This window comes from Paralichthys olivaceus, chromosome 5 (assembly GCF_024713975.1).
Source record: "Paralichthys olivaceus isolate ysfri-2021 chromosome 5, ASM2471397v2, whole genome shotgun sequence".
Lineage (NCBI taxonomy): Eukaryota > Metazoa > Chordata > Actinopteri > Pleuronectiformes > Paralichthyidae > Paralichthys > Paralichthys olivaceus.
In genome coordinates this window covers 18,978,510-18,991,196 of record NC_091097.1, presented here as the reverse complement: position 1 = coordinate 18,991,196, position 12,687 = coordinate 18,978,510, and the positions used below count along the sequence as shown (strand labels likewise).

At 42.0% G+C, this 12,687-nt stretch overlaps 1 protein-coding gene across 5 annotated transcripts in view; it reads right to left on the bottom strand.

Annotated features, from left to right (window-relative positions):
- Nucleotides 1-12,687, bottom strand: part of LOC109641068 (meiosis inhibitor protein 1) — a 37,697-nt gene that overhangs the window by 13,331 nt on the left and 11,679 nt on the right. For 4 of the 5 annotated variants that reach the window (XR_011241026.1, XM_069524856.1, XM_069524855.1 and 1 more), the window contains exons 11-24: nt 12,156-12,255; nt 10,468-10,602; nt 10,048-10,162; nt 9,327-9,421; nt 9,047-9,194; nt 8,552-8,663; nt 7,272-7,332; nt 6,521-6,618; nt 4,601-4,781; nt 3,500-3,650; nt 2,959-3,144; nt 2,681-2,806; nt 2,346-2,529; nt 343-459 (exon numbers count right to left, since the gene is read on the bottom strand). Coding sequence is in view for 4 of the 5 variants with exons in the window: in XM_069524856.1 (XP_069380957.1) it covers nt 343-459; nt 2,346-2,529; nt 2,681-2,806; nt 2,959-3,144; nt 3,500-3,650; nt 4,601-4,781; nt 6,521-6,618; nt 7,272-7,332; nt 8,552-8,663; nt 9,047-9,194; nt 9,327-9,421; nt 10,048-10,162; nt 10,468-10,602; nt 12,156-12,255 (1,809 nt within the window). In the remaining variant the exon portion in view is untranslated. The remainder of the gene's footprint in view (nt 1-342; nt 460-2,345; nt 2,530-2,680; nt 2,807-2,958; nt 3,145-3,499; nt 3,651-4,600; nt 4,782-6,520; nt 6,619-7,271; nt 7,333-8,551; nt 8,664-9,046; nt 9,195-9,326; nt 9,422-10,047; nt 10,163-10,467; nt 10,603-12,155; nt 12,256-12,687) is intronic. The other variant, XM_069524854.1, reaches the window with a different exon arrangement.

Genomic DNA, 12,687 nt, shown 5'->3' with positions numbered 1-12,687 from the left:
ATGGTCAGGTGTCACCAGTATTAAATGAGCTGTAATGCACAAAACTAAGAATGCAAATGTCCTTGCCTGACAATAAAAAATAATAATTAAAGACTATGCATAAATAATAATGATTTATTTTTAATGGGCTATTGAGATTTCTGTTGGAATTTATAATGATGACAAAAAACAGTAGTTGCACGCTGACTCTGACATTGAAGCATTATTAAATCAGGGCCAAAAGTAGGAGGACAAAGTATTTCAACTTTCATTTGATCACGTTGGCCTGATGTAGAGTCCAAAGGGTTAATAGATGAGGGTTCTACACTTAGACACGCTGCCTGCAGCACCTTTTGACCTTACCATGGTAGAGTAGCTTGAAGTGCAATTCGTCTGTTTTACAGTAGGAGGAGGATGAAGACGGGTCACTGGCCTGCATCACAGAAAGCAGCTTCAGCACCAGAGGGAGCGAGTTCACTGCTGAACCAAAAAAAAGACGGAAACAAAGTACGACTGTAAAGGGAAACTTAAAAAAAGAGACAAGGGTGTAAGAGACAGAAATAATAAACTGAACAAATCAGTGAAGAGAAAGAAAGGTGAGAGACAGTGGTGTGTGTATGAGAGAAAGATGAGGGTGCAGCTAAAAGACAGATTGACTGATCCTGAATTAACCCTTTACCTCGTCTTATACTGAGACAGAAACCTGATGTTCACAGGGTAGTTTTCAGACATTGTCCAAACTGACACTGTTCACACTAATTTCTTAAACAAGTGAGGTAACATGAGTTGGCTGGAGGAGACAGTGATCCTCAGGAAGAAAACTGTTAAAAGCACCGTGGATATCCTGGGTCTGAATCCAGGGAGGGTTAAAGATGAATGAAACTCACAGAAAGCAGGGAGGTAATGTAAAGAGGGAGATGAGGTGCAAGAAGACAAAGCACGAGGGTAGCCTAACAGGAGAGAGACTGGAGGAGGATCAGGCAGAGTATTCATCTACATACCCCTTTCACTGATGTAGTGCATTGCATTAAAACATCTCCCTGTGGGGTGCTGCTGCATTAGACACTAATATAAAGTATATATTAATGCAAATTACAGTAGTCTCAACTGGAACACATGCAGCATAACGGTCTGCCATCCCCTCAGGGCCAGGGATGAGCATGCAGAGGCTAACCACCGCAACAGTTTCTCAATCCCCAGCTGGCACGCAGGTGTTTTGCCCTTTAGCTGTGCTCATTAACCTGGTCAAGTAAACTGATAGAGCGATGCCGTTTGGCAGACACCTCTACCAGAAAGTTTGATAAATTCTAAGAGGCAGTAAACAGGAGGCATAGCTAGTTTAAATATCTGCATGTACAGTTTATACCCCTTGCATGTACCAGATATGGAGATAATAACTTCTGTTATATTTTAACAACGCCATCTCATAACCATGTCATCACAATGTAGAAAATGCTGCCTGGTTTAATGGCCCAACAAACGTAAATTGTCACAGGTAATCTATTTAATGACCCAATACATAAGAATAACTACCTGACGCAGCTGTCCAAAAATTAATAGGAGGCAAAAGTCAGCACAGAATGTTTTAGCCTTGTTTACTCATTTTTAATTAGATGTGTGATTTTAAACATGTTTTGTTGTGATTACATTTTTACATATGAGGTAAACGGGAACGAAAGGTTTGCACTATTTTGTCAAAAACAACCATCTCTATATTTCCACAGCGAGTCCCCAAGGTAAATGTTTTTGTACGCTATGTAATGGCAGTTCTCTGGAGAGACATTGAACCAAAATATATTTTAATAATGAAAAAACGTTGAAAGACTGGCACCTGAGATAAAAAATAGCTCAGGTTTGGCTGATGAGGTTGGCTCTTCATAAAACCGAGATGTAATTAAGTAACTCTTTCAGAGTTTGCTGTGTGGGGAGAAAAAAACGACTGCCAGGCTGGATTTGTTCTACTGCGTCTCACGGTGTAGGAGCCCAGTGGGTAGACTCATATACCCCGTTCATGAGTGGGTGTACTGTTTGTTTGAGCTCGTACAGGGTCGAGACAGTTTCATTTAAAGCTATACAAAGTGTTAACATGTATGAGGCACAAAAACACTGAGGAGGAAAACAAAACGTGTGTCGCATTATAAAACATAAACTCAGCCGAGTGAACAGCAACATTTATCTCAGTTGAAACCAGCTGAAAATGTTCTTTAATGACATTTAAATGTGAGAATAAAACATATGTTCCAATTCTCATCTCCTCCACGTGAGACCCTGCCTGACTGATTATGAAATTCAAATGTATGCGACAGGAAATTCAATAACACATGTATGAAATGATAAACTCCTTCTGGGATTTCATTGTCTCTTACCTTGTGTAGTGTGTCCCTGTCCGAGCCCGTGGCCCACAATCTCCACACTAAACCTCTGGAGTGCCTGCAGAAGCCTGGGTTTGGCACACAAATCTACCTCATAGTCTCGTTGACCACCCAAAAGCACTTCTAGCACCCCCAGGGCTCGCTCTGCCAGGGGGGGCTCCCTGGTGCACAGCATGTCCTGCAGTCATACAAACACACAATCAAACACCAAGACAAAAACAGACTTTAAAACAAGTCTGTTTTTGTAAAACAGAACACATTCCCCACTAGAAATAAAAGAATATTTATTAAATGTGACCAGGTTGTTAAAAGAAAGTTTTGTTTCTCACCAGGAGGGTCAGTATCACAGTTGGATACTTCAGAGTCAGAAGCTCCACGGTTTCTATGACTGGCTTCTGTTCCTGCCTTTCTCCTGCATGACCTTCTTTCTTCTCGCACTTCTCCTGTTCATCTGCCTAAACCCAGCAATGAATTCTAACCAGCTCTTCATCAGTTCAGAGGAAATTATAAAACAATGTCTAAAACATTAAATGCCACACAAATTAAGAGTGAAAAAATGATTCATTGACATGCAACAGTTACAGAAGTGGAACCATTGCCCCCTCACCATGGACGGCCTTGCATCTGTGTGCTGTGTTTGCTTGGTCAACCAAAGTTCCAGGACCAAGGCCCCAAATTTCTCGGCTAGCTCCGGATAGCGACAGATGAAGTGGAGGAGTGCAGGATGGTGAATGTAGAGGGAAGAGAAGCTTTGGCACGACGACAGCGCCTTGCTGATGCAGTTCAAATGAGCCTTTGCGTAGGTTGATGAAGAAAGATTGAAAAGTACTTTAAGATTTTTTCACAACCCAAATGTAAGACCGCTTTCTCCGCAGCTGTGAAAAAGTTTGATCTATAGTCATCTACATCACAATTCATTTTGCATCCAAAGAAGAATATGAGCTGTCTGGGTTTGATTCTCAGTGTTCCGTGGCCTCTAGTGGTGAACACCATCATCTTAATGAAAACTTTACAGTTAAAGGTAAATGCGTCTCAAAGAATATGGCAATATGAGGACCCTCAATGAGGTCAGCTGATACTGATGTTCACACATCTACTGCACCACTTAAGTTGCAGAATGTGTTCTGTTTCCTGAACTAATGAGTTACCCTGTCAAGGCTGGGGCTCTTGTCCTGTGTCACTGCCAGCAGGTAGAGGGCAGAGCGGAGCACTGAGCGAGGCAGGACACAGCTGCCCTGCTCCTGCACTGAGTGTAACAGCCACAACACGCTGGAGAACACTGTCTGGTCTGGGAGGAGTCTGACACACACATGCACGACACACACACACACACACACACACACACACACACACAAACTCAAGAATGATGACACCAACTTATTTCAAACAAACGTAGGTGTGGCTAAACATTTACATATGAATGTACACAAATACGCAGACATGAATATACTTGAATGTCAAACAAGCTTCAGCAGACATGTGAGGGTGATAATGTGGACAAATAAACAAACTCTGTGTGCAAAGCAAAGTGCTACAGGTGCGTGCTGATGTCACAAACTTGCTTCGCTCCTTCTCACGCAAAACTGCTCACATACACAAACACAGTCAGTTAGAATGTATACCATCGCACAGACACGCCGGCAGAAAATCTCAACACTAATGCTGCTTCGACTGATATAAGCCCAGTGTCGTTATTTAATAGCCACACCTCGTATGCACGGATCTTATCTCAGACTACACATCAGCTACACACTCAGTCCTTTGACACTGTAAATCTCCAGCCACAGCTGCCATTAATCTTGATGAGACCACATAGTGGCAGGGAGAGACTTTCATCGCCTCCCCAAAGGGTAATGCATAGCCGAGGTTCCACTGAAGGACAGATTAAACTTTCCAAAGAAGCTGATGTATCTCCGAGGTCATAAAATATGTACTTAAGAGCACCCTCACAGGGCCGTGGCAGCGCTGCTGGAGTAGGGAGAGAGCTACAGCCACACAAAACCAACTCGTTTCTCGGTAGAGCCGAGTGATATGAAAATAATTAGATGCTGTAATATGTCACTACAGCGATTTTCTCATAGTCACTATGGACAATTTTTCAATCCAGACATTACGGTACCTGCTCAAACACACTATACACAGTGTCATACAGAAACTATATGGGAGAATAAATTCAGAACTGCTGAGTCAAATTGTGCCTCTGCTCCACACAGTGGTTTTGAGTTTGCAGAAGAATTATCTTTTCTTACCTGTCTCCCTGCTGCAAGGCAAGGTGTAGCATTATCACCACGCAGTACTGAGTGGCCCTTGGCCCTTTATAGTCACACAGCTGGAGTCCTGGGGCCTCGCACAGCAGAGAGGGCCAGTCTGACAGACGCCAACACACAGAGGGAAGGTTGTACAGCAGAAGGTTCTCCACCTCCTCAACATCTGGTGGAATGAGCAAAGAAATAAAGAAATGGAAAAGAAGTGAGTTAAATCAACAGTGGTAAAAGCAGGAACAAAGTTATAGAAAGAGGGAGAGATAAGTAAAGTAAGCATGGAGATTATGGAGGAGGAAGAGAGATGAATGATATAAAGTAAAACACAGCAGAAGAGGCCCTAAGGACTATTACTCATCAGTTTTATGTTTACGGCTAAAGCCAAGCCAAAGCGGTAGTTTATGAAAAAATAATCACTATCCACTATCACACTATTCCAGTTATCTATATCATATCCAAACATAAAGCCAAAATACATCATTAACCAAGCTATGGCTGTCATGGACGCCTAAAATAAATTATTCTTAGCAAAAACCAGAATGTACTCCAGCAAAGTTATGAGAACATTTTCTTTCTTTCTTTCTTTCTTAGTAAATGAGGTCCCTGAAGGATAGGAAGACAAGATGAAGAAAGCACATTGAGTGATTTGAAGAGAACATTAGGAAGGAACGTGAATCTGCGAGGGATAGAGCATTGTGAGGCAGTGCTGAGGAGGGCTTCAACAGCTTGAAGGACTGGAGGACTGAAAGACTGGGAAAGTGGGCAGAAGACAATTATGTGAATAATACGACATAAAATGGGAAGAGAGAAAAAAGAGAGGGACAAACTGAAGGAGGGAATTCAGACTTGTTTTTTGTGAGACGACTAAAAGAGATAAACCATCTACATCTGATATCCGTGACGTCAACTCCATCTCTGGGTGGTCTTTGAGGAGATGAATAGCAGGAGAGGGGAGGGAGGGAAGAGGAGAAGAATATGAGATGCAATTGATGAAGAAATAGGGAAAATGGTGCTGTGCAATGACGTCTCTTGCAGGAAAAAGACAAAGAGGGAAAGAAGGAAGGACACAAAACCACAGTGTACAGTATGAGGGAATCAAAGGTAAGTGAGGGCAACACAGTAAAGAAGGAAATTGGAGTTCAAGCAAAAGACAGAAAGCGGTCAAATATAAACAAGAATCAAAATGGGATATGGCCACCTGGCAAGCTGCAGATTGATTGCAAGACAGAGCACAGTGGTCTGGAGCGGCCACTGTGTAGAAATAGCAAGAAATAAATGGCACTGAATAGAAATCAAGGGACCTTCTAGGATGGCAAAGTGAGAGAATGTGAGAGGGGAGATAACAAATTAGAAAGAGAGGAGAGGCATTTTCTAAAATATTCATAGAGCTGTTACGGGCTGCAATTACAGACTATAAAAGACAAAAGACAAAAAGCAGCCAATTAATCAGAAAATAAGACATATTAACAAAACAGACAATCAAAACACTGACATAGGGGCTTTCACCTCATGTGGGTTGGCACAGCGATCTGCTGCCATCCCCGAGATGATGTACTGGTTTGTGGTTGAGCTCAGTTTCATGGCCTGCCTGAACTACCTCCTCCCTCTGTGGTTTTAAATGCCACCTCGTCGAGTGTGATGTGAAAACTTCCAGTGCAGTGAGAATAGACTTTTAGGTGACTTCAAACCAAAGTATTTTTATATCTTATCTGGAGGGGATCTTTAGGCCGTTAGTATGATATGATATATATATAAACTATTAAACCTTGATAATAATCAGCAGCTTCATCACCACAGCAGCCTCAGATTACTCACACTGTTGCTTAAAATCTGACAGGAACAAAGGGGTTTCACTGGTGCTGCATGTAGCTCTGTGTGCGGTGCAAGTGTGTGTGCATATTTGCATACCAGACTGGTGAGAGCCAGAAGCAGGGTCTGACTGGGAAAGGAGACACACACTGAGTTTCTGTAGAAAACCACAGCAAGACGCATTAAGATCTGGGTTCCTGTGAGACAGATAAACAAAACATGAATGCAAAGAAAAGACAGAAGGAAGTGAGCAGGAACACTGAAATAAAAAATAAATGAGGACACCTGAGACAAATACAACACACATCCTCCACGATTTACGGTCAACAGAGTGAAAAACAGGACTGAGAGACGCAGGCTAAGCCCTGACTTAGCCCTTTCAAATATGAAACAAAGACACAGCACAGTTCAGTTTCATTACAGCTCAGAGCAGAGGGGCCCAAAGCCTCCAGAGTCCGCCACACTTCTGACCGCACTAACACACACGAAAGGACAAAAAGACACACTGACATGCAAACAATGCACCCACAAAAGAACATTTTCTCACGTACACTTAACAGTGAAATCTAAATACACGCTAAACAGCAAATAAAGGCTTTGAAGCTGCAGATCTGTTGCCGTGAGACGAGACATACTGCTGAGAAGACTGGTTTATTGACAGATGCCAGAGTTGTGTTATCTGTCTCGATGTGCTCCCACAGAGAAGGATAAAAAGAACTCAACTCTCACAGTGGTTTAACACACACACACACACACACACAACTTTTAGACAACAGGGCTTTGTTAATTGCTGTGTAGGGGTATGTCTGAGTATGTGTGTGTCCCTTGAGGTTATCCTGTTACAGTGTACCTGTCTCCTGCACAGAGCAGGCCTTTGTGTTCAAGAGCCAGCCTGAAGAAACCAGAGGATGCTGCAGGGAAAAGGAGGAGGAGAGCAGAATGAAGCGGGGGGGATACGGAAGAGGAGAAAGTTAAAGATAAAAATGCTATTTATATAAGACAATGTTCACAAACTCCTTCACAGGAGAAAAGGCATTCAACTACTGGTGATTTTAAATGTAGAGGAAGAAAAAGAGGAACAAGAAGAGAGTGGGAGAGAAACATGTCTGTCATTATAGTGGAAGAGATCAGCAGCATGATTTAGTCTCAGATCGTGACCTCCAGAACGACACATTTGATCTCACATGAGTTTTAATACATCTCCCGACACACATTAATTCTAAAAATACTCATCATATACATCTGAGATAATGGGACATCCTGTTTTAATTCTATGGGGAAAAAAACCATATCATAAAACTGTATTTAATGTCTTTTAGTGCTGTAGTGAGAGTGAACGAAAGAGAGAGCAAGAGAGAGTGCTTTTTAATCTCATTAAGCTACTAACTCACTTTCTTCTGGAGCTATGCCAAGGTACCGCTCAGTCAAACCTGCAGGAAACTGTTCTAGTGCTCGCAGCATGAATATAAAGCTTATGTTTCTTTTTAGTGCCACTACACTGCTTGTCTAAATGCCCAAGGCAACAAGTTTCCTGTCAATAATTGAAGCTCATTGAGTCAACTGCCAGTTTTATTGAGAACTGCTTATTTTTTCCAAAGCAGCCATGTTAAATTTAATTAAATCATCGTTCAAGCGTTTTGTCCTATCTTTCATGAGAGCACGAACGACTGTTGCTGTTTTGGAATAAGTTAAAATTGCACAAAATATGGATTTTAGTCTTGTAAACACTACCAAGCAACAGAAAAAAACAGAAAGGTTCAGTGGTTCAGAGGAGAATGTTTTGTGTTAATGAAACAAATGGAATTTACTTCTTGTTGCATGATTACATTTTTGGTTATTTAGTTTAGTTAGACATTTGAAACTTAAAATGACTGTAAGCAACATGTTGAACTGAAAACATTCATCTTGTTTAGATGGACTGTATGTTTCTCTGACATATGGGCTATTGCTATATGTCGCTGGACAGACAGATAGTCCCGGTATGTACGAAGGCAGCAGTAACAAGTCACTGTGCCAGTCATCTCAGATCCTGGGAACATGAATCTCACCACAGTTTAACAGAAATGTGTCTTTAAGTATGTGTGATACCTGATTTAAATGAAATCATGGAATACAGGGTTTCTCACTCACCTAGCTTATTTGCAAAGTCAGGCATGAGGGACGGGAGGAGGGTGAACTGGGAGGATAGGATGGAGTAGAAGTACTGCAGCATCCCAGCGTTGGGTGCACGCTCTAACATCCTCTATACACACAAATAGCAAATCATAGACAAATGACGAAGACTTGAAGTGTAAACAAATTCTTCTCGTCTGATTGATTTTCATCTGGAACAGAACCAAATTTAGAAAAGTATCACATAAAATAAACAGTTAGTTGCACTACAGCAGAGACAATGATTGATGGCTCAAACATCCCCGTGTACACAAAGTAATGAAGTGTAATGAAGTAAGGGGCCTGTGTGGCTGTGTTTATTAATACAGTAATTTAGTGTAACAGCCGGATAGAGCACGATAATCACCGTGACCTATTTCCCAGAAAGGATAATCTGGCTACACGTGTGTGACAGAGAGGCAGGCGTTTAAGATGAGATGATGAGTTGGACGTGTGTGAGTGTCAAACTCTCACAGTGACGGTGGGAATCCAGATGGAGTCACAGCAGTGAAGCAGACAGCGACACAGTGACTCCAGTGAATCCTCAGTGTGGCCTTGTTTTGATGGAGCAGTGAAGGCGTTCTCCTTCAGAACAGGGTCTGAGGCACACTCCTCAGCCAACCTTGGACACACACACACACACACACACAGCAGATTTTACTTAACTGCTTTAAGCATATCAGTTTTTTCATTCTTGAACTCTGTCAGTGATCCTATTTAACTCCTTGAACATGCGACTTGACAGCGTGCTGACCTGCATGCAGCCTGAAAACAAACCAGGGCCTGGAGCAGAAATCCTTCAGACCTGGAAGCCTGGCTGCCGAGGCCTCCTGACCTCCTCACTATCCCCTGTTGAACAGCAGAGAGAGAGAGACGGGAATGAAACAGAACAGGGTGAGAGGAAACAGCAGAAGTGAGACGAGACACAAGCAAATCTAATAAGCTTATCAGCCACAGTATTTCCAACAGGAAATCATTAAAGATTTATATAAAATAACAACATTTCTTTCTTGTTAAGAGTAAAAATCTGCCTTTTGGGTCCCATCAACAGCCAGTGAATCTTAATCTTTAAACTGTATTCTGCCTCATTATAAATGTGTGATTATAGAGAAGCTCGTTTTTGTCTTAAAGTTGGATCATGTCAACCAGGCATATCTTGACAGTTACATAACTTTCCCTGTCACAAATGCAAACACTCATCAAGTTTAGATTTTGACAGGATTCCTGAGGGATCACAATAAAAAAAAAAAAACAACAGAGAAGGACATGAAGTTTCTCACGGAAGACTGAACTAGAATACATCAATCACACACGTACTCTGTGACAAGTCACCAGATAGCGACAAGGGAAAATATAAAATTTTATTATCCACAGAAAACAGTATTTGGAGAATGTATGCATGAGAGGGCAGCGAACAGACAGCACAGACATTTCTTATCACCGCCAGTTTACGAATGTTGTATCTGCTGACTCACAGAACTTCTCCGATGGGTAGAGGAAAGTGGGGACAGCTCAGAGAATCTGTTGGTGATGGCCTCCACCAGCCTTCCTACCTCACTGTACTGTACAGGTCTGGACTGGTGGTTCAGTCTGGAGAGGTCAGAGTGACAAGTGTTTATAAAGAAGAACAAACAACACAAAGGATTTCGTTCCTGGATGAGTGTAAGAGACAAAGTGACTGTGTATGTACATGATTGGTCCCATGCACCATCTGTAAGTTCAGCTTCACTCACGAACATGGTCCTTCATCACTCACACGCCCGAAAGGACTCATTTTAAATGACAAGCATTTAATCAGAACCCAAAAACAAAGTTAAGAAGCCCCAGGATTGACTGCACGAGTGTCCTTGACGATATGTGAGTCATCTTTCTACAGTACGTGTGTTTGTGTGCACCTGAAGAGGGCGGAGGCAGCGCTGACACCCTGTGTGGCCACCAGCAGGCAGGAGGAGGAGACTCCGGTAACCACGGCCTCTGAAGCCGCCACAAACCCTGGACCACTGGGGAACAGACGCACGCTTTGGGGCTGCCTGTTCACATACACAGATAGACACACACTTCAAAGAATGACATTAATGTGTTAATTCAGAGATAAATAAGTGCCTTGTTGCTGTAGCCCAGCAGCAGAGAAGAACAGATCCTAGACAAGACAGAGGAAAATACATCAGTAAATTCTAATAGAGTCAGTGTTTAAAGTAAATATGTAAATAAGTTCAAATTATGCTGTAATGATGAGTCAGCAAAAGTACAAAGACAGGGAGCAGACTAGAGATGGTAAATGTTTTCGACATGGATTTCAATAAAGGCCCAACAAAAAGCAGACTGTCGGTTCTTTTGCCTGATCTACCTGCCATCGTTTGGCTTGATGTGCCAATACCAACACGGATGCTGAGTCCTATCGAACCCTCTGTCTCACCTCCAGAGAGACAGACACTTACTTTCTCTCTTTCAGTGCAGGTTCTCACAATAAATAAATAGTGCTGACCTATTGGCGTTACAAAGATCACCAGTTTATGTCGCTGGTCCATGACGCAGCGCTACAACATCTGTTGTGCGGTTGTTGTGCTGACTGGCTCGCTGTTGCCACAACACAAGTCGCATACGACATCTTAAATAACACATCCATGCACATTAAGGCACACGCACACGCACACACACACACACACACACACACACACACACACACACACACACACACACACACAAGTGCGTGTTCAGCACTTTAAGAGCTCTGGTCGAGCCACTTTTTCACTGTTCCACTCAGCGTAAAGGACACATTTCTCCTCGCCATTAGAAATCTCTTATCCTCTGTATCATTGCCGTTTGACGGGTGGAACATTCCATTAAAATTATGTCAACCCTGCGGAAATATGACAGCGTTTTAATGGCTTCTGATATATTATCATCTGTGAGCCAGCAGAGAGTTAATTCAAATCTAATTAAACTTGTAAGTGCGCCATATTTAGCGTGTCTTAACGGAGATTTCCTCTGCGTGTCAGTGTAGCTGAAGTTGCACATGCTGTTCGCTTTTTGTATAAAATAGATCATCACCATAATTGTGTGAGGTTTAGTAGACATTATAACGCACATTAGCCTCATGACAAAACCTACACTGACACAGTGTGTTGCACTTTAATGTAATAACGTATCAAATGCCACAATATGCAAAATACAAAAACGCTTGTTCTGTCATGAATGGATGAATAATAATAATCCACTTTGGTATCTAGTCAAATGAAAATGTGTTATAACTTTTTTTTCTCAATTGCCATAGATAACAAAGCTACCATAGATGTAAGGGGAAGAAGGAAAGATGAGAGATAGAAATAACAATAATGAGATTAATTTTACAAACTAGTATGGATTTAAGACACTGATTGAGTCAATGGTTCACTAAATATTTCAAAACTGCAAAAATCAATAGCCTTCAGATTAACATATGATCATTATGCCAAATCAACAACATATCTTTGCAGGGTTCAGTTCAATTTCTTTTGCTGACTGACTGAAAATTAAGTTCAGGGGAGCTGCACATCCAGCGGAGTGGAATCATTGTGGCAGTGTTCCAACAGACCAGTCTCACCTCTCCAGTATCTCAGTCAGGAGCAGCAGACCTTGTTTCTGCACCTCCAGGTTGGACAGTCGCTGAGCCTCCTTCAGACTGCGCACCAGGGATTCAATACCTAACACACACAAACACACACTGCTTCAAATGAATTCTAATAATCAACTTTGCACATAACCAGACATGTGCCCACTGTCCAAACACTCACAATCTCTTTCAGTGCCAAAGATATTCGAGTGCCTTGAAGACATTAAAGGCTACAGCAATTTCCTATCTCATAAATACACACTGCACATAAATACAAATACAAAGGACACACCAACACACACAATCATGCACATTAAACAAAGTGTTTCTCATTATCTGTAACACGGAGTCTGCTGTATTGATCTCATAAAGAGAGTGGCTACACCAGATGTACTGTTTCCTGGTAAATTAGCTCTGCACTTCAAGTGTGTCATATCATTTTATTGAAGTTGAAGTGCTGCAGGATTAAAAAAAGCCAACGGAACAACACCTTATGCAAAGCCGCACGCCGAACACATAAACC